This window comes from Podarcis filfolensis (assembly GCF_964270895.1).
Source record: "Podarcis filfolensis genome assembly, chromosome: 5".
NCBI classification, from domain to species: Eukaryota; Metazoa; Chordata; class Lepidosauria; order Squamata; family Lacertidae; genus Podarcis; species Podarcis filfolensis.
In genome coordinates this window covers 56,812,612-56,835,643 of record NC_139608.1, presented here as the reverse complement: position 1 = coordinate 56,835,643, position 23,032 = coordinate 56,812,612, and the positions used below count along the sequence as shown (strand labels likewise).

The window sequence follows — 23,032 nt, the reverse complement described above, 5'->3', positions numbered from 1 at the left end:
GAGTTTGGTGTCAGCGTGCTTGTGTTGTTCACTTGTGTTCCTTTGGTGATGAGAGAGGTTGGGGTTGGCCTAGGGTGTGATTGTTTGTTTGTGATTGGCTGTGGTGATCTTTGTTTTCGTGTGTGAGTGAGGTGGGTGGGTGTTTTGGATCAGGTTAGCCATATTGATTTGTATGCTGTTGGTGGATTATTGTCGTTGTCCTGTTGGGCTGTGTATGTGATAAAGGGGAGCCATACCAGGGTGAAGGTGTCTTCTTCTGTTTGTCCCCGTGTCAGTTTCAGTTTATTAGTTAATTTTTCTAGTAGGGCTGTTTCCCATACTATTTGGTACCATTGGTCCATGCTTACTCCTGACAGGTCTCTCCAGTGTCTGGTTATGCTCTAAGCATGACTAAGTCTGCATTTAATCCACAATGTTTCCAAAGTTTCTTCATAGACTTGGTACAAAATATTTGCAGTAGCTGGAAAAATCTTACTGTATCTGCTTTTGTCTTGATCTTGATTTTGTCTTTTTAATTCTGAATTCAATATACAAACATTTATAGATCTTTTAATAGCAATTCACTAATTATCAGTGCTTTCACTCCCATTTAGTGGATGAAAGGAGTACCCGGAAAGGGAAAATATTAGAGGAGGGGATGTCTTCAGTATTGGGGAATGTTCTTCATATACAATGTATTTCAGACCATTTCCTAGGACTGAGGAGGGTCTGGCAGACCACTGTGTATGTATTGGAGCCCTGCTGAACCACAGACCATGAACTTCTTAATGCTTCAGTAAAACCTTTGTGAAATGTATCCTGGTTATAGGAACCCAATCATTCTGATAAAGAAATTATATTTATCAAAAATGTGAATTTTGTAAAAAAATATATCTGTTTTTAATTAAAGTATCACTATGATACTATCATAGTAAACCAGGTCCCTTGTGGACCCCATCATGTCATCACACTCTGTCTACTTATTTCGGTCAGCGAAACCTTAGATTATATGTTCAGTAAATGTACTCACAAATGAAGTTGATCAATTTATTAAATGAAGCATGGGCGGGGGGGGGGGGGGAGAGACAAGGCACAAAATGGCTGTTACATTTCAGGCCAATAGCAGATTGTTTTAGTATAGGAATAATTTCATGCAGAGCCTAGAGAATAGCTACATCTGCTAGAGGAGGGCCAGGATTAATAAATAATAATAATAATAATAATAATATAATAATAATAATAATAATAATAATAATAATAATAATAATAATAATATATAATAATAATAATAATAATAATAATAATAATAATAATAATATCTTCCTAGATGCATCTGATTATTTACTAGTATTTACCTGCATTCTCTGCAAGTCCAGTTTTATTTTCTGTGCTCTAAGTCTAAATCTGAACTGGGTCTGGTTATTGCTCATGGTATTTTATCGGCGTGATAAAAGACCGCATCAAAAAAGCATTATGTATACCTCAAGCATTTGTTCAAATGGTCACACCGTTGGTGTACCATGAAATTCTAGTGCGTAGTGCAATACAGAAACCCAGAGGTGAAGGTCTGCTTCAGTCTAATAGTTTCCTGGGACAAGGTATGTGTGGGGTGGGGAACAGACAGTACAAGGGTTCAGGACACAAAGGGATCCCAGACACAATTTTGACAGAAAGCTACATGTGCTTCATTCCGTGCTAACCAGTAGGTACAAATGTAGTCAGCTTGTTGTTTTAAGCCAGAAAGGGTCAAAAACACACCATTAAAAAGAGGCCCTAACAAGTAGCTCCACACTTACTGTCTTTGTTTGTTGACATCCCTGAATCTGAGAGCAAAAAACAACATACATTTGAAGTCTAAAGTAATGGATGGTAGGCTATTTGCTATATATTTGTTTTCATTTCTAAAAGCCTATTGTATACTATGAATGATACTCTGGTTTTGTTCAGTTCATTTAAAATTTAAACTGACAAAAGGGCTATTTAGAATCTCAAGAATAATATCACAGGTGCCCGAATCATTTCCGCTCAACAATGTGGCTGAAATGCAAAACCAAATTTCACTTAACTTTACATTAATTAAATGTCTGTGTTTATGTTTCAGTAGTTTCTAGGGTGCTTTTCAGGTTTTAAGAGATTGCTTTCTCTCTAAAATAATGATAAGAGCCTGCCAGTTCAAATTAAACCCTATTCTAGGCAGACTTCCCTCAGTCACGTGTACCTCAGGGGAAATGGGAACTTCATGTAAAACGCACATCTGCAACATATAAGCAATCTGTCCTTTCCATTTCAAGTACCAAATTGTTCTCATTTGTTTGGTTTCCTTCTGTATTAAAAGAAAGCAATTGTGCTTTAAAATGTCTTGTTTCTCTTCATAGTCTTGGCGGAACACAGCACAATAGTTAAGGGGGAAATGTAAAATATAAAAGCAATAATGATTTCTCTCCTTCAGAATAACCCATGGATTAAAATGAAATTTGAGTTGTGCATTGAAATACTGTGAATGTTTCCTTCCATGTTATTAGCCGGCCAAAATTCTCTCTATGTGATCAAAAGTTTATTCAAGAGTTACTTGACTTCCTACAGCTAACTATAATATTTATTAGGTCCTCAAAGACACACACGGATATGCAACTCTTTATCCTTACCATCTAAATAATTTTCTTTTCAGTTTTAATGTAGCACAGGGAATATATTGAATGCCTTTTGCTTACCCTGAATAATAGTGTAACAGGGGCAGCCAATATCACCCCCTCCAGATGTTGCTGGTCAACAAGTCCCACCGTTTCTGATCATTGGCCAAGCTGGCTGAGGCTGATGGGAGCTGGGGTCCAACACCTGGAGGGCGAGCACACTGGCTACCACATAGCGGGTTTGATAGTATTAGGTGACAATGCTCCCAGTAAGCACTTGAACTATAATACTGTATGTGTGTGTGCAACAACTGAGTGCAAAAAAAGCGAAAGCCTTTATTTCAATTCTATATTTCATAATTAATACAGATCATAGAATTATCATAGAATTGTAGATTTGGAAGGGACTATGAAGGTCGGTAGTGGCGCCCGCCCTGTGGAACGCCCTCCCATCAGATGTCAAAGATATAAACAACTATCTGACATTCAGTAGACATCTGAAGGCAGCCTTGTTTAGGGAAGTTTTTAATGTCTGATGTTTTAATGTGTTTTTAATCTTTTGTTGGAAGCCGCCCAGAGTGGCTGGGGAAACCCAGTCAGATGGGCGAGGTATAAACAATATATTATTATTATCATCCTTGTCTTCTAGTGCAGCCTCTGCATTCGCCAGGGAACCAAGGGCCACTCAGAGACTGTCCTCCCTGTCCCCCAGGACTCCTACATAGGAAGGGGAAGACCAACCTAGTTTCATACATCTGCCAAAACAGCAGCAGCTGCAGGGAGCTTGCATCCCCCCCCCCGCTGTGACAAAGAACTCAAAATAAGAACTAATGTCTTTTCCCTTTTCTCCCTCCAAGTACTTTTTCCTTTTGTGCCATGTCTTTTAGATTATAAGATGGAGGACAGGGATCGACTTAGTACTGATTGTTGCAAGCCTCTCTTGGGTCCTTTTTCGGCTGAACAGCAGGGTATAAATACTTAAAAATATTTAAAATGAAACTGCAAGCAGGCAAATCTGTCCAATGTAATTTCTTCACAATAGTAACACCACATCTGCAAATAATGGAAAAGCAATAGCAGGCACGTTTTCATGATCTAGATAAAATCTTTGAATTATATCTTTGAATTAAAGGAAGAGCATTCAAAGCTTTGTTATATGAAATCTGCCTGTTAGAAAGTCTTGTAAAAGTAACACTGCTGCTTCAATGAAATAATTATGCCACAGTGTTCATTAACCTGCTTTTAAAGAGTGCTGTTCCAGGAAAGTTCATTACTCTCACCCTTCTGTAAACATCAGGTTTGCTCCCTGAACATTATCCCCATCTCCTTACCTAGAGATTTAGCAGTTGAGGATCATTGCCTAAAGTCTAAAAATTTGTAAAGCTTTTAATGTGGTGGTTTTTTTGTTTGGTAAAAGAAGGAATGGTATCTCTGTGCAGGATCAAAACCATATTGTGCAGACGTCTCAGAATCAACATGCAGGCCCTATTCATACAGCTCTAGAATATAATTATTTAATGACCTTACCCTCCAATTGATCAATTGGCATGAAATAGGTTAAATCCAGACCTGAACTCAGGGGATTTTCACTTGTGTTGGAGGAACGAACCAAGGAGTTTATTTTTCCCAGTTCCTCCTCCCCCCCCCCTTTAGCCCTCTTTGTGTCCCCTGAAAAACTGTTCTGTAGGGTTTGGAGTGGCATGAGAGGCTGCATGGGAGTCAGCAGAGAGAAAAAGAAGCCCACCTTGTCCCACCACTTCTTCTAGCAGGGAGTCTCTACTGCCAACCAGATGGAGCCCTTCCATTCATGAATAGAACTCACTGGGTTAAAGACCATGGTTGTGCCCATCAGAGTTGTGATGCAATGTTGGAAAGGAGTAGTAAGGCTACTTGCAGCTCCCCATGCCTCCTGAAAAGTAGCTCTGTGGGGTTGGGAAACTTTCTGGAGCACCATGAAAGAAAGTGTGGGGGCTTCAGGGGGAAAAGGCTTCAGCAATGATAACTTCCTTCAGTGAGGAGTCTCCACTGGATCTTAGTACCTTCCATGGATGGAAGGACTCTTTTCATTTGCAGACAAGTAGCACTGTGATGAAATTGAATACTTTGTATTCTGGGTAATGTACTGGATAGTTGTGAAGATTTGCCTTGAATCTGGAGAAGTAACAGTATTCACAGAATACCAAAAGGATGTGTACACGTGACTATAACTTTTCCAACTTGCAGAACACAGATGCATATATTTGTTCTCCCATAATGTTTGCTATGAGCAGATTTCTCTGATACGGCATAAAGCATTAGAATTGGAGGAAAACTCTTTTTCTTGCCTGTATTAGTTCTCTTATTATGCGTTGGGCATTGCTTCCGCTCTATGGCACATTCATCATCAAGCTTTGTATCTACTTTTGGATTGATGGGAATCAAGCCATTATTTGTGTGCTTAGTAAGCGTTAGAGCCAATGTTACAAATTTAAGTGCTCCATTGTCTATTTCCTTTCTCTTCTTGATTTTGAATGCTAACTATGCAGCTGATTTTATATGCAACGATGTGTGTGAGGCTATGAAAGAACAGGAGGGAAAGCCTTTATGTAACAGATCTTCACCAGAAATGAAAGGTCCCATTTTATGCTCAGATATATTTATTAGGAAAACCTTTCAAAAAAGAGATTTTATAATACTATGTTAGATAAGATTGTATGTGTGCATTTCTACCAGTAAATGTTTTGAAATGAGAATGGGTAGGCCAATAATAACAATAATAATAAATTTGTGTGAATAAATCATCATAATAAAACGATTTTTCCTCAATGCATTCAAAATTGGCTAAAATGAATTCTCATATAATGGGCTGCAATTGCAATTCAAATATTTTGTGATATAGGCCCATTTTTTGCGTATTTTTTGTGCCATCTTTAACATTTCCTACTTCATTCTAATACAGAGCACTCTCTACTTTTGTGTTCCATATCCTTGTTTAATGTGAATAAAATGAGGTTAGCTAATCATTTCAGTGGGTTATCCCCACAGATACTCAGGGTGGGTAATTCAAAGGCAGCAAAGTCTTCATTTGCCAAATCTAACACTGATAATTATGTGAGATGCGTCTATGTGTATGTATTTGCGGGAAGCTCAGCCCTAAACTCATTGGGCTGACGATGAGCAAGTTACTGCCTCATAGCTTCTTCTATTAATATGTAAAGTAAGATTAACAATGAGTCCCACCCTCCTATAGGAGAACATTGCATGGGGGTGGGCGGGTGAAGGAGTACTGAAAGCAAAGAAAAATGGCTAAACATTGTCAAGCCACATGATTCCATTAGCATGCTGGTCTAATGCAAGGTGATCAATGCATGAATAAAGTTCCTCACTTGTAACTGGGGTTCTGAAGATGTCAGAGGAATATAGTTGTATGCGATATTTGACACACTTATAGATAATTGCAGCCTCCTTGTACAATTGGCTGACTAACTAGAATTGTATACTATGATATGCTAGAAGATGAATAGAGGAAACACTGTTGAGAGTCAATTTAATTACATTAGGGACTCCAGTCAGCTTCCTATGCAGAAGGCAAAATAGCTCCTGCATACTAAAATGAAGGGGAGAAATCCACAGCTAAAGGAAGTGGAACAGCTCAGAGCTTGGAAACATTTCTCCTCAAGAGCTGTGCTATCACAATCTTTCCTAATACCACTTTTGGTTCTCAAGAACATTAGTGTATCAATATTTTAAATATCTAATATGGGTTAAAAGTAAGATTTAAACAGAAACCTACTAATTTTATTATATATATATATATATATATTCAGACTTACTATTTTCAGACTTACTATTTAGATTGTGTTACAACTTGTTTGCTTAGGTCAAAGGTTGAAGAAATTTTGACAAATGTTAGCGAATGACTTTGATAGGATGTTAGAAACAGAAATCTAAGATTGTTAAACAATAGTTTCTTTTCACCAGCAGCAACAATTTTTGCTCAAATGCTTCAGCAATCCATTACATAGAGTGGCAAAATTGCTTGCCTTTAGGAAACTGGTGAGTGAATGCCTGCAAAACAAACTTCATATATTAAACTTGTCTGAAATATACTTTATTTTCTCTCCTGAAATGAGATAGGAAAAACATAAAATCTAAGTTTCTGCTGGGACTCTCCTCTGTCTTTTTAACAGCCTCTATCAGGCTGTTTTACAATACTTTGTTTTTATGTATAGGTTTCACTACCCGATTAATCTGCGTTCACATACAAGTCACCTAGCATTCTCTTCTGCCAATGAAAACATTTTCTGTGGCATTCACCAGGGATCAGAGAAAGGAAAGCCATGGTCCTGAAAACACCAGTTGCTTTCCTAATCTACAACCTAGAAGCAGATGAAGGGACAAGTGGGTGCGGACTTCGGAGAGTGCAGATTAGCTGCTGTTCTGACTCCATCCACCAGCTATGGCCATTCTTGGTCAGGGATAGCCCGGCCACAATGATTCATGCATTGTTAACCTCACAACTTGATTATTGCAATACAATACACACTGTGTGGATTGCTATTGGGTCTGGCCAAGAAGCTCCAGTTAGTGCAAAATACTGTGGGTGAGGACAGCCTGCAACCAGCACGTAGCTCTAGCACTTAAAAGCTTGCACTGGCTGCCTATATGCTAGCATATAGTCCTTCACAACTTGGGGGCAGGACACCTTAAAGACCACCTGGTTCCTTATATCCTGCCCCATTCACTAAAGTCTTCTTGGGAGTCACAGTTTATGTCTCAGACAATGTATCATGTGCACTAGGAGACATGTGTTTAGTCTTGTGAATGTGGTTTTGTGGAACTCCCTCCCAGCTGAAATCGGACAGATGCCTTCCCTGTTGAACTTAAGACCTTATTTTATTTCAGCAGGCGTTTTAAATATGTTTTATGGTTAATTTTAACTGATTCTTAATCCTATTTTTTTAACCTTGCAAGTGCACAGCTTAGAGACTGTGGACTTAAAATCCTCTCCTTTATGTGGGCCTCCTAGTGGTGCAGCAATAAAACGGCTAGCACATTTGCAAAGCTAAATAGGATCCAGTATGGTTTCAAACTGGATAGGGGACTGTGCATTGAGATTCCTGCATCGCAAGGGGTTGGATTAGATGACCTCCCCCAGGATCCCTTCCAATGCTACAATTCTATGATTCTGTTATCCTCCATGAAAATAATTACTGACCACAGAAGTACACATTATGTAGACTTGCTTTGAAGAAAGTCACTTCCAGTTATAAAACTTACTCTTTGAGGTACAGGTGGGGATGTCGCAGGGCTAAGAGATTCATGACTTTCCATGAGATTTCCATAATCTGCCATGCTGCCTTTCAGAGGCAATGGAGGAGGAATGTCTGCCATTTCCAAGCTATTCATGCCATTTAGTTCCAGATCTGAAAATAAAGACATATCTCACAGTCATTGAAGTCAACTTTCAAATTCCTAGCAAATGTTGCATGCACATATCATTGTTTTAAAAGCTTAAAATTGTCAGCAGACTTTTTTTTTATTGCAGAAACATAAAAAAGGTAAAGGACCCTTGACAGTTAAGTCCAGTCGCAGATGACTCTGGGGTTGTGGCGCTCATCTTGCTTTACAAGCCGAGGGAGCCGGCGTTTGTCCATAGACAGTTGCTGGGATTCGAACCACTGACCTTCTGATCGGCAAGCAGAAAGGTAACTCATTTTAAAATAATATGAAATAATGATTAATACAACAAAATGGAGTGCACAGGTGCACCTACTGATGCAATTTTTGGATTCACATACCAGAAAGAATGTGTTGTTTGAGAAATAAAAGGGCCATATCATGTCTCATATAATCAAAAGAAGGGAGAGTCATGGTCACAGGACAATGCTAATCAGGGTTTCCAGATGTCAGCTGTTTCAGAACACCAGCATTTCAGAAAGTGACTTTACTTGTGACTTGCCCATGCATATTATTAGCAGAAGCATCATTTCTGTTGTAGCTTCTTGGGCATTTTCCTGTAACTATTGTTGAAAATTCAACAATGTTAAACATTTATTTTCCAAAGGTATACTACAATCTAATCAAACAAATCTTTATTTACTCTTCCACACAATCTTTCTGGAATTAAATGCACACATTAGGAACATATAGTTATTAAAATGTTAGGAAATTACTGTAATTAAATGAGGAGTCATTCATTGTTTAAATAGCTTGAAATACTTACAAAGAGGACACAAAACAATATTTTCTGAAATTAACTACAAAATAAGCTGACACCTCAGTGTCCTTCAAAAATTGATTGTATTGCAGTACTCTTGTTTTAAATCTGTATGCCCACACTGAACACTTAAGAAATTGGATTTTCCTTTACTATACTTCTTGAAATAATTCTGTAACTTTGAATCACCTCCAAAGTGCAAAATTAGTAACAAATGATATTGTAAATGTTGTGCTTGGTGACCCTGGTTCAAATCCCTGGTTGACCTTCGGCCATTCACCAACTCTTAGCTGAAGGTCTCGTGGTGGGCTATAACAAAAATAAACAACGAAGTAAAATGGTTCACTTTCATTCTTTTCTAGTCTTTTTTTCTTACCTCACAGCAAAAAAGGGGACAATTTCAAAGGCTCTCATGTTCTTTGGGGTCTCAAGAAGCTCCACTATAGAGATTTGGCAAAATTAAGGAATTACCGAATTTTTTGCTCTATAAAACACACCTAGCTTTTGAAGGGGAAAACAAGAAAAAAAATATTCTGAATCCCAGAAGCCAAGACAGCAAGCGGGATCGCTGCGCAGCGATCCCGCTTGCCGTCCTGGCTTATGGGATAGCCGTGTGCAGCCTCTTGCAGGCAAGGGGAGCCTTCATCCCCTGCCCGGGAGAGGCTGCGCGCGGCTAAGGCTCCCCCAAGAGCCGCACTCCCTTTAAAGAGCGTGTGGAGTGTGTGTGTGGCTCTTGGGGGCTTTTCCCTGAGGAGGCTTGTGAGCCTTCTCCCTCTTTGGGGAAAAGCCCCCAAGAGCCGCACGCTCTTTAAAGGGTGTGCAGCTCTTGCGGGCTTTTCCATGAGGTGGGAGAAGGACAGCCCGTCAAAGATGGGCTGCCCTTCCTCCTCCTCAGGGAAAAGCCTGCAAGAGCCGCGCGGAGCGTGTGTGTGGCTCTTGGGGGCTTTTCCCGCCTGCCTCCTGCCTGCATTCACTCCATAAGACGCACACACATTTCCCCTTACTTTTTAGGAGGGAAAAAGTGCGTCTTATGGAGCGAAATATACGGTACTTAATTGAACCCAATCTCATACCAACTGAGTACATATTCTTGATTTATGCTAAATGGATGGTGGAGCTCATGTTCTGGCACAATCAAGATGCACACAGGCATGTTTGTGCAGATTTGGGATGGAAAACTTGTGCCTTTCTGGATACAGGAACTACCTTCATCTCCCTAGAGAGGCCTTCACATAGTGATTTTGGTGGGTGATTTATTATTATTTTTAACAGAGTTGCTATATGCAACCATGTGCCTTCAAAATGTGAAAGTAAATACAGTAATACGTCATGCTTCCTCAAAGGAGGCACTTTTTAGGATGAAAACATTCTCCCTGAGAGAAGCACCATCCTTAAGTCCTTCAGTAGCAGCACAAAAAGCTTAATTGCACTTCTTTGCTATGCTTTAAGACATGTGTAGGAAACTGCAATGCCACCAGCGGCTGAGACCATTTGGGTCTTCTGGGGGTGTGCAGCAAGCCTTAGGGAATGAAGCTGCGGGGGGGGGGTACTCCTCCTGCTTGCTGCGGTTTTTGCTTTTCATGAACAGAAATTTATTAAATTCATGGAGCAAAAACTTAAGATCCAAGCCCACGAGAAGAAGCCGAAAACATAACAGTCAAGGGAAGGGTTCAGGTGCCTATAACTTCAGAACAACTTGTACTGAGGAAGGTTACCATCACAAAGCAGTTTGGAAGGATGTTTGCTGCTGTAGTGAATATGAACAGGTGGTTGTTCCATATTCTTTGTTACAGGGGACTTCTTGGAAGGCAGTAGTCAGTAAAAGATAATGGTTTAAGAAACAGCATATACTAATTACTTTCTTTAATACTTGTAAAAGGACTTCATTCATTGTTCTGCACTACAGATTTTTATAGTAGCTGGAGGATTTTCCTATAGCCTTTGCACTATAAAAATATCATATAGCCAACGCAATAAGATGATTCATTAAACACTTATACAAAAAAATATTCATACCCTTTTTGAAAATTATGTATAAAATAATCAGCCTGAGTATGAAGCAATTGTAGCTGTTCATTTGTTCAGTAAAAACACACAGGCCCTGATCCTGATGTGGAACAGTAAGCTGAATAAATGCTGGTACATTGAGTTAATAGCCTGATTCCTAAACAAGGAAAGGATCCTTCTAGCAGCGGAGAGAGTATATAAGTCTATAGCACATGGCTGAGCCTCCAAACCATTAACTAGAGGGTTGGTTCTGAAGACCTATACTCTATCGGCAGAATGCTGTGGCAAAATTAACTAAATAATATTCTAAGTAAATATTTGTATAGGACGTTTATATCAAACTATATGTACTACATGGTGAAATTACTGGATCCCATAATAAATTTTAAGGGACATGGGTGGCACTGTGGCCTAAACCACAGAGCCTAGGGCTTGCCGATCAGAAGGTTGGCGGTTCGAATCCCCGCGATGGGGTGAGCTCCCGTTGCTCGGTCCCAGCTCCTGCCAACCTAGCAGTTCGAAAGCATGTCAAAGTGCAAGTAAATAAATAGGTACTGCTTCAGCGGGAACGTAAACAGCGTTTCCATGCGCTGCTCTGGTTTGCCAGAAGCAGCTTAGTCATGCTGGCCACATGACACGGAAGCTGTACGCCGGCTCCCTCAGCCAATAAAGTGAGGTGAGCGCCGCAACCCCAGAGTCGTCTGTGACTGGACCTAACAGTCAGGGGTACCTTTACCTTTAGTAAATTTCCCCCTTGAACAGGCCACACAATTATTCTTCACTTAAGCCAAGTGTGGGGAACATTGTGGCTCTCTAGATGATGGTGGGTTCCAGCTCCCATCACTGCTGACTGTTGGTCATGGTGGCTAGAACTGATGTGAGTAGGATCATAACAATATATCCTACTCAGCCCTGATGAAAGCAACAGTCGAACGGTGAAAGGAATCCTGATGGACATAGTCTGATTTACTCTCTGGTTAACCTAGGCAGTTGATCATAAAACATTTCAGAGATATCAAGTTCCTGATATGACCTGGCTTGTTCAAGTACATCAGAAAAAAACAAAAGTTTGGTAAATTACTATTTCTTACCTGCCCTTCACCCAACGGTCCCGGGGTGGGGTTATAGCAGTGTAAAAAGATAAGTTAGTGTGATCAATCAGTTAAAGCAGACTTACTGGACTGTAAACTGAATGAAAGCTTGGTCCTTGGAGTGACTGGTGGAGGGATGGTTTGAGAAGGCGGTGATGGGGAAACAGAAAAACGTTTTTCACTCCCCATGATGTTAATAACTTGGCTCTTTGGTCTTTGTGGTCTCAATGGACTGATCTGCATTTGGTTAAAAAAAAAAAAAAGCAAGCAAGACTCAATTTGAAGTATACCTTCCACACATACAACACACAGTCCAAGGATATATAATTTGTTCTTACAGCACAGCTGCTGAAAACAAAGGAGGAAAGATTTCTTAGTGAGCCATTGACCTTGTGATAAATATGTTCTTAATGTAACAACACAGCGATAAGGAAAAAACAGTTTTTGTCTCAATGCAGTATTCTTCTAAAATATATCCTTGGCTTGTTCTTTCTTAAACACAGTTTTTGTGGCCTTGAATGTACAGTCAATTTTTAAAAACATACTTTTTAGGTGTTTCCAGGTTTTATTTAACAAAATGGCAGCTGGCTATTCCTATCATAGTTACACCTTGTTATAACCTTTAGGAAAACTAAAAGATTACACTTACACCACTAGGTTTTTGTTTTATATACACTAGATTGTTTTCATGAGAATTCTCTGCTAGAAACATAGTACTATATTTAGAGTATTTCTCAAAGCACAGGCCAGAGTGCAAAATATGCTTGGTGGAAACATATCTTACCATCATAACACACATATTTCTTTTTCTTCTTAAAATACTGACTAATATTTCTAGTTGTTGATAGGATTTCTTTATTCTTAGAGATACTGAACTAACTTCCTGTGCCTAGTGAACCATAAAACTCCTCAAAAGTAACTGCAGAGGGGTAATGATCCATACACAATAGAAATGTACTTAGAAGACTCTTGTGGCTTTCATACCGCTGAATATTGTTGCAGATGATTTTGTGTTCTGTCACTTAAAGCCAAGTCACTTTGAGCAGGGAGCACTGTAAGAATGGACTTTTATGGTCTACAGCAGGGATTCTCAAACCTTCTACCCCAAGGGCACACTTTAAAGAGCTGAAAATTATTGAGGCCCAGCAGTCACAAAATGGTAGCAAATGGAGACAGAGTTTAGTATAATCAGCTGGCAATGACTAACATCCCTTTCTACTGATCTCTAAACCATCTTTGGAAATTGCTAAGTTCTTTGCTGCAGTTTTTTCCTTATGGCAACGAGTGCCATACCTCAGCTTTCCTCAAGCAATTTGTTCTAGAGCTAATGACTCCCCTACTTTAGGCAGAATTTGTGGATTCTGAGGATGTACCTCAAGAATAATTCTTCATTTAACTTTTTTCCCTTCCAAGGCCCACATTTCTCAAAGAAATTTTACTGACTTGCTATTGTCTTCTCACATTCAACTTGTGCCCTTTTCCTCACCCCTCAAACTGCTTGTTTATTTATTTCATCCCTGCTCCCTGGTGCCTTTACACTTACTTCTTCCTCCTGTAACACCTTTTCTTGCTTATCCCCTTCCTTTTAATTCCCAGTTAACCTTCTGTCTCACTTTCTAGAGGAAGGAGACTTTCCTTCTCTCCTGCTCACCTGAAATTCTCTGTCTCTCGGCCACCTTTACGCAGTATACAAGGAACTGGTGGTGCTGGTATTGGCCCAACTAAAAGGTCTGGCTAGGGGCTGGGGCAGTAAAGTGAGAAGGCCATGGGCAGGCTGTAGCACTGTGGCCCACTGTTTGAGAAACACTGCATTAGAGGAAGTCATCTATTCTATTCTCTTGCCTACACAATTCATAGCATTTTCATGTACTTAAATCTCCAAGCTTGCCTAGGTAGGTCTGCCTTGGTAAAGAAAAAATACAGGAAACTGCTGTTAGCAAAATAATGTTGGAAAGTACCTTTCACTGCTCCAGGCAGGAAGTTTTTTCTAGCCCTATAAACAAACAAAATTACTTTCTATTTCAGGACACAGGTTTTAAACTGTTTGTTTAATTTTCATGGTTACTTATGTTAATTAATGTTTTTCTACAAAGAGCACTTCCCCAGTTATATAGGAATCTCAGTGAATCCAGAATAAAAATACGATTTTTATTATTTTAGCCTAATTTTAAAAAATACAAGGGGCTAATAATACTACTTGTCCTTGAATCAATGAAATGTTCAGCCAATTACGCTGATGTTTGACACACTTTCTCACAGTCTTGTTTTAATACTTTGAACTAGTCTGAGCCTCAGCCTCTGGAATGAATGAATGAAGAATGAGAGGTCATGTCAAAGAAGTTGGTCTGCTATGTAGAAAGGATCTACACAACAAATCTAAAGAACTATTGTTGATAATTGTAAATACTGAAGCATTTAAATAGTCTTTGTAGAACAGATCAGAAACATGCAAGAACGCTTTAATTACGAACAATTTTCTCTTCATAAAGTTTATATCTTTGTTTTTGATCCCCCGGTTAAATTACCATGGTGATTTACCAAGTGCATAGCTGAGAAAGCTTCCTTATTATGTATTTCAAGAACTGAGGACTTCTCTAAGATTAAATAAATTGATGACAATTCATTAAAAATACTGATGAAAAACTGGAAAGGTAGATTCTAACCACTGGCAGACTGTTTCTATAAATTTACTGTACGGCTGAGAGCTGCTGAGATGCAAAATTTTAGCATGTCAGTGGGGCAGCCCAAGACATTTTGCTGCCTGATCCAAGGAAAAGATAACAGCTCTCCCATTCTATATGCAGAAGCTGACCAGACTGACAGCTGCAGCTTATTTCAACCCTAGTTATGGGATAGTGCCCTCCTAGTAATCTAGTTAAGAGATTGTAGGGCAGGGGGTGTGGCCCACATACCACTATCGTTTGCCATCTCACTTCCATCCTCTGCCCCAGCATCTGAGATGGATGCCTCACCTTTTAATGTATCATTTATAGAAAGTAGTCTTCTTCCAAGTAAAACAATTTAATGAAAGTTGTGTTTTTATCCCTATACTACTTGGCATTATTGTACCGATGCCCCTAAAGACAGTGAGCATCTGTAAAAGTAGTTTGATTAATTAACCTTTTCAGAGCATTTTCTTTCAGCTACATGTCAGAATAAATCTGCTACCTTTTAACTCCAAAGCATTTAAAGTTCGCCTGAACGTTATGTCACTTGCCAAATAGACTGCAAGTATTTGAAATGTGGAAATTACTCTTTTAAACTGGATACTGCTCCAGCAATAGTGTCAAGCACACCATCATTTCCCTGCAACTTTTGTTGTGTTTAGGTGTGTTGAAGCTATTATCATTTTACACATAGGCCAGTTATCATTACCGTTTCTGAAAGTATCACTGCTTCAGACTGTTGCAAAGAGATATCTGTCGACTTGAATTCTTTTTCAAATATCTCTTGGTGCTTGCTGTTTCTCTTTTCTTTCTTCTTCTCCTTCTTTTCTTTATCCGGATCATCCTTGTCCAACTTGTCTTGTGACCGAGAATGCATCTTCTTTGGTAGAAGAGGCTCAAGCACAAACCTGAAGGGTATAAACATTTGCTGTACTAAGGCCATCGCTATATCAGTACCAATCACTACATCTTTAGGTGCAGCACCACTTTAGTGCTCCATCCCTTCATCAACCAATCAAACTTAATGATACTATAATGGGGGTGACAGAACAACTAATTCATTTTGGCTATTGATCAAAATTTACCGCAAACTATTATGGAACATCCCTAACAATTCATGTAGTAGACTAACAGTGCAATTCTATAAACATCTACTCAATAGGTAAGTGTCATTGTGTTAAATGAGACTTACATTCCAGTTAAGTATGTATAGGAATGCAGCTTCGGCACTCAATTCAAATTCACAATTCAATACACTTTATGAAGTGAAAAACACCTGTATGGATTTTTTTAATACACCTGTAGTTTATAACCTCTCAGGGCCAAAGTATAGGTTATATTTATTTACACTGTCTGCTTTTCTTTTGGGGAAGCTAGAAGTTGTGGCATCTCTATCTGGAAAGTGATCCTGATTCATAGCAGAGGTGCATGGTAGCTGCCTGCAAGAAACCTCCCACCTACTGCTGTTTGCCACCAGAGTTGCTGTTACCTTCAGGAGCAGACAGCAGCTCGGTTTGGGGGAGTGGTTTCCGGCAGGAAACTGGCAAGGTCCCTTATGCATTAGAAGAATGAACAGGGTCAGTTTTAAGCTCCCCCCACCCTCCCAAAGCTGGTAGTTTGGCTGGCAGAAACCTAAGTCTACGAAACTGTGCTTGTGTGAATGTTGAAGTAAAGAACAACTGAAAATATTTGTACAGCCAGCATATGTCTTTGTAAATAGGTATCACATGTCAAAGGTAGCAGACATGTATACGATTGACGGATGCAGGGCATGGTTCTCTTTCAACATGCAGGAGTATCTGCATAGCCAACTGTCCCTTCTCCCTGCAAATGGCTACTGGTTGTTGTGTGACCAAAGGGAAAAGGGAGGGGCATGTGGAACATAATGGAGATATGCTGCTACAGAACCACTAAGGGTTCTGCTCTACTTCTAAGTGCCCTCTCAAGTCACAAGGTATCTCAGCTCTTTGGAATGCCCTCTCTCTCAGCTTCGAAGAGCAGCTGCAAAGAATGATAGAACACCTGACTTCACATGTCAGAAACATTGTGAAGCATTCCAAAGCTTTTTTTAAAATTAACACTGCAATTAGCATTGTGTGTGTCAAGAACTGCAGGGATTCTTAATAAGTATGAGACCAGCGTTCAGTCTCATAAACTGGCCTTCATGAAATCTTAACTTCAATACTTAAAGTAAATAGAAGAGAATGGTAAATTCTCAGGCTAAGGAATTTTATTGCTAATATCTCAACACAAGATTTTTTTTTAAAAAAAACCCTACCTGAAAATTTTAATATATGGATCAAAAAGCCCAAAGAAAATGTGAAGCAGGCATATTTATGAACCTTAGGAGTATGAGCTAGTAGAGAAAATGCTACAGAGTATGCATGCAGTAGACCACACGTACCCATCAGAGCCTGGTCTCGAAGGTGCGCTGTCAGATGAAATGGAGGAAACTGAAGCAACAGACAGTGGCCTTGAAGATGAAGGCATTGTGAATGATCTAACCATGGACCTTGGCCGACTACCTCGTCTGTCATCCACGCTTGAGGGCTACAGAAAGAGCAAGTATCGTTCTTTTATTGCCAGAACACTTCCAAATACATGAATGTTATAAAAGATGTACTTTTATTTAGGTGTCATTCATTTCATTCAGAAGAGTGAAAACGTTTTTCTTGAGGAAAATTATAAAATATAATAAAATTATATTATTCAAGGCCACAGAAATTATAATGCTATCATTCATTCACATGTATATGTAGCCTTTTAACCAGAGTGGCTAGCCTGGTTCAGATGTTGCTGAACTACAACTCTCATCAACTACACGCAGTGTGGCCAATGATCAGGGATAATGGGAATTGTAGTTCAGCAACATGTGAAGGGCCAAAAGTTAGCCACGTTGCTTTAAACAACTGAAATAGATAAAGATGTTTATTTATTTTATCTAGTTAATTTATATACCACTTTCTATTTCAACAAAACTCTCTAAGTGGTTTATATATTTCATCAAAAAGGAATCAATATAAGAAATACAATATGAATTCTACACTCAAAACCAAAAAACCCAACAACTACTCCTAAATCCACAACTCCCCCCCCCCAATATGGAGATTTATCTTTTCCTCACCATCAGGCTCTCACCCTGTAGGGAGCCTGGTACACCACCAACACACCCGATTCTTACTACCTCACAGGGAGAACCCCAGTCAATCTGGCAAAATAAATGACTTTACAGAAGCACACATATTAGTACTGAGGCACACAAATCTAGTTTCACAGATGGAAGAAACAAGAAAGGCAGAATTTACCGTTCTGAATATTTATTCAAGGTTTGTTACCCATTAATAACTAATATATGCGCAAAATAATTGAATTCTGCCAACAAAAATAGGAACCCCATGCTGTTTGATCACAGGTAGATTTTCCACCCTGCCAACTAGTAGGAGGCTGGTGCTGCACAAAGACAGACAGAAGTGATAAAACACTATGTGTTCTGACAGAGCTGAGCTGCAGATCTGTGTGAGGCTGAGAAGATAATATCTGGATATAAGCATAGCAGTCAAATACCAGAATATGTTAAAATGTTCTACTGAAACAAGTGACATATAAACAGGGCTTATATCAACGTCTCTCTTCACACGGGGAGCACATTATCATCTAGGGCAGTAATTTTATCTGCTGTCTCGTGGCTTTTCCAATGTTTTCAAGTTGTAAGAAAGAGAGATATTCCAACATAATGTAGGGCTGGCCCAGGACATATTGCCACTTGAGGCAGCCTCCTGCCTTTTCCTTCCCTCCTCCCCACAGCTACCTGGAGATGGCCCGGGGGGGGAGGAGAAAAGGAGGCCAGAGAGGAGCAGTCACTTCAGATGGCAGCTCCAGGTCTTACTGCTAGCTTTGCTGCCCCCCCCCCCCCCGCACCTGTGGCAGGTGGCAGTGGCAGCAAGCACTGCATTGCTCAGACCTGTATCTGCCACCTGAGGTGGCACTCCAAAGGTTATGTAGGTTTTAATAAGATTAAACATTGTTGACTGCTCTACTCACTATGAATTATGCACAGTAATGAATTAAGCTCTATATTTAAAGAATATGTAATAGAAATGGGTTTCCAATTTTGATAAGCAGCCCACCCAGCATGGCTGATACCGCTATAAGGGAAGCTGTTTTTCAATTTTCAAAAAAGAAAAGAAACAAAACTATACAATCAAGATGTGTGTAGCAAGACACTAGTGAGACTTAAGCAATTTCTAATTGCATACTTGGACACAAATTATACCAATTGTGACGATAACGTATCTCTTAAATGACAGGAGGGTCTCATTATTTTGCCTAGCTTCAGTGTTCATACATGATTTGTGTGGTTAATAAAGCTTGAAAAATCTACTCCTCTGTGTGGGACCAAATACACAACATATGTCACAATGACAAAAGCAGAGAGAGCAATATTGAGCTTATACACTCAAGATTTACAGTTATACATTTTCTGAGAAATTTTGGAGTGCATATATATTTGTTTCATCATAAAGTGTGGAAGGGGGAATAAATTACATGAGCACTTCTATGTTGTTGTTTTTTAGCGCATTATAAATTCCATTTCAAATATGCAGCTATTCCAAACAAAACATCCAAGACCAATATAAAGGAGTTTTACTTAGTTAACACCCAAAGCGTAAAACCAATAAAGACACTCAAACAGGCCCGATGCAGATATAATGCTAACTCCCTGGAAATGATATTTCACAAATTTTATTCCTTGATACCTGCCTTTGACTTCAAAGGGCGGATGCTTCAAAAAGGTGTCAGATACCACCTGAGGATTTAATCTCATGACAAAACTGTAAAAAAATGCATACTGTCTTGATTTTAAACCAAGCAGGTCTCTCACAGTGAACCTGGAAAGTATACTGTAAAATCTAATGTTTCTGGTTACCTCTTAGGGTTTATATTTGGTCACTCTTAAATACTTGAAAATGTTGTTATGTATACTAATCTTTTCACAGAATACTGAAATGTCTCCTGCAAACACTCCTGACTTCAAACTATACTTCAACGAAGAAACTTCAAAGGAACATTCCAGCACTAAATTGCTTAACCATTATTTATTTATTTGGACCCAGCTGAAATTGGGGTTACCTATCCAGTGGCGTAGCGTGGGGGGTGCAGGGGGGGCGGGCCGCACCGGGCGCAACATCTGGGGTTAGGGCAAATCCATGGGTTGGGGGCGCAAATCCACGGGTTAGGGGGCGCAAATCCATGGGTTAGGGGGCGCAAATTACTTGCCTTGCCCCGGGTGCTGACAACCCACGCTACGCCACTGTACCTATCTCACTACAGAATGTAATTGTCCATTTCTTAATGTTATGCTAGCTTCCCAGCAGACAAGTCTCCGGAAGGGACATGGATAAGGCAGTGGGAAGGTTGACATGCTCTTGCCCTGACCTTCCTGCAGCCTCCCCATCTCCCTCCGATTAAGCAATAGTGAGCCACCTGTTGGGAGGCTAGCATAACAGCTTCACCCCACACTGTGAGCTGCTTCTGCTCTGAACTTACCCAGGGGAACCTGGGGTCATCAGATGTCACTGGACAACAACTGCTAGCCTCCCTGATGACTGGCCTTGCTGACAGGAGTTGGAGCCAAACAACATTTGAGGGCTACACATTGCCTAACCCTGTTGAATAGATTTGGTTCAGCACAGAAATATGACAAATCTATTGCTTACTATTGGTCTTTTGGTCCCACTATGTATATATTTCTCTTTTGACCCATTTAAATGTAAATATGCAAACATATAAACATATGCATACGCCTGCCAATTAAAGACTTTATCAGACTAAAGACTGTCCTAACCCAGGAACATTTATGCCACAATAAACTGAAAAGATGTTAAGATTTTACGAGCCTCCGTTGTTTTTGCTACAACGGATTATCATGACATGGCTATCGCCAAATCTTTAATTGAGTTGTTTTGATACTCTCAAAATACTAGAATTTAGGCCATCCACTAAAGCTGAATGTTGGAAGATTCAGGAGAAACAAAATAAGTACTTCTTCACACAGTGCAGGAGTTAAACTATGGAATTTGTGGTTGTAGTAATGAGTTTAGACCAATCCACAGAGGATAAAACTATCAACGGCTTCTAGTCATAAGGGCTGTGTATCGCCTACCTCAGAGGCAGTATGTGCAAGTGGAAGGAAAGCAGTTGTGTTCATGCCTTACTTTCAGGTCTCCCATAATCATCAGTCTGGCCACTGGGTGAACAGGATGCTGGACAAAGTCTTCGATCTGATCCATTTTGGCTCTGCTTATGTTAAGTACACCTGTATGTAAGCCTGTTCACAACTCCTGTCTTACTTTTATGGATGTTTTAATAAAACACTGAATTTCACTTGACGGTACCATTGATTTTGTCATATTAAACAGAAATGGAACTGGGTTTAAAACAGAGCATCCTCTGAGAGGATAGAGACCTATTCTGCCTCAGAGCCCCTATAATAGTGCAGAATCTACAGGGAAACAAAAGGTTTAACATTATTTACATTTCCCATTCTAAAACCGATATTTTATGAGAACTACTTACAAGACTCCTGACACCATACTGCTTTTCAACTTTTTCTTTCAGTTGCTTAAAACAGGCTTCCATCCTCTCATGAAATGGCCTAAGTGCTTCTGTGACTTTATCTCCATGAATTCGGATACCTTCTGTCAGGAATGGAATCTGAAACAGAAATTTGTATTTCCATTAATTTTTCGTCTTGTGTCAAAAGAACAAAAAAGGAGCAAAACAGGAATTTCATCTTAACATATAAGGTGCTGTGGAATTGTAACACCTTTGAAAAATATACAAGAACATGCACAATCTCACTTTTGCCTCCAGTGACTCTTAGGGGGAAAATGAGTTTGTGCAAGTCTGTGCAGTTGCTAATGTGGTTAGTCAAAAAACCCCACAAACATCCAGATATTTACAGTTTGGGCATGTTCTTGTTCAGTTCTTTGTCTTTTAAAATAAATGGAGTCATCACATTTTGAGATGCACAGCTAAATTAATCAGGATGAATAAATATTCCATTTACATTATGCTCAAAAGAATACCAAGGCATACCACGCCTTAAATTAGCATGCTGATGAATGCCGACGCTCAAGCTACACTATTAATGTCAGCTCCAACAGATTTCCAGAGAATAAATAGTAAAGAAACAAAGCCTGCTTCTGGTTAACAAATGCTATTTATGACCCTTTGCACCACACTGAAAAACAAAACAAAATACTCTACTGCATTTTGTGCACATCAGTATTTGTTAATAAAATGTAGAAAACTACGTGTTCAATGCTAAACCTAAATTTCTAATTGGAAATTGGTTTTCCAATATTTTAGAAGAGGGAGAGATAGAGATGAGAAAAGGCAAAATTATTCCTTTTGTATAATTGAAAATAATCATTTATGTGCAGGGCTGCTGTCAAAAAATACCCATGCCAAGGTAAGATTACATAATTAGCTCGTAGTGTGGAGATGTGACTGACCTTTAAAATGTTTTAAGAGTGATATTTCATTCCCAAAGCTATAGACCTCCTATTAGTCTCCTCTCCCTCAAACTTAAAAGTGGGTGGGGGTTGAAATCTTTTACCAAGATACACAGTTTTGGAGTTTGATATTCTCCACAGCAATCAAGCTAAGAGGCTTCTGCTTAATAATTCATAATTAAACCATAATACTGATTAAAAACAGATTCCCCCCCCCAACATCGCTGAACATCCATCTAAATTAGAAGATTTACAAGTATGGAAGACAATATAACTGAACTGCATTTCATACAAATTCAATGAATCTTGTCAGGATGAAATCCTGAATAAAATTTGTTTTCTTGACATTTAGCAGCACACAGCTGCTGCTTCTCTTGGCACTTTTGAAGGAAAAGACCAAAGAAGCACAATATTTCAACTGTAGCCACGGGTATTTATAGCCCATATGGATTTGTCCTTGGCAGCGGAAAAAAATAAACATTAAAATTGCCACTTTGATTAGAACTAATGAAGCATATTTTTTGTTAATCACCAAAGAGCAACTTCCAGCTATCTTCCATATGGCAATTAAATACAGGGAACCACAGTTGTGTTATTTTTGACCAGGGAAGGATAAGCCACAAGAGAAGCTAGCTTTCCTAACGTATTTGCTGCAGGGTCATTCCTGACTTTTACGGGTTAAAAATATGATAAATGATGGAATGTGATGTAAGTGATGCAGCCCACTTCAGAAAATTATCACGGAATATATCTGCTAAAGCAATATCAACATGTTGGTGGACTGGACAATCATGAAAAATGTTGCACTATAGTCATTTACATTGAAAACTGCATGATTTAAGACTTCGGGGCCGCTGTTTTGCTTATGTTACGGTGGAAAGAGCCAGGTGCACTGGTCAGAAAAAGGCCTCAGGGTCTAATTTGGCCCTGGAATAGATCCTGG

General features: G+C 39.4%; 1 protein-coding gene across 4 annotated transcripts in view; it reads right to left on the bottom strand.

The window, feature by feature from the left end:
- Positions 1-23,032, bottom strand: part of DOCK1 (dedicator of cytokinesis 1) — a 347,244-nt gene that overhangs the window by 2,487 nt on the left and 321,725 nt on the right. For 3 of the 4 annotated variants that reach the window (XM_083616828.1, XM_083616827.1, XM_083616829.1), the window contains 5 exons: positions 21,149-21,286; positions 16,977-17,122; positions 15,282-15,480; positions 11,993-12,143; positions 7,869-8,014 (listed from right to left, as the gene is read on the bottom strand). In XM_083616828.1, coding sequence (XP_083472954.1) covers positions 7,869-8,014; positions 11,993-12,143; positions 15,282-15,480; positions 16,977-17,122; positions 21,149-21,286 — 780 coding nt within the window. Of the gene's footprint in view, positions 1-7,868; positions 8,015-11,992; positions 12,144-15,281; positions 15,481-16,976; positions 17,123-17,159; positions 19,703-19,889; positions 21,287-23,032 lie in introns of those variants that run through there. The other variant, XR_014548912.1, reaches the window with a different exon arrangement.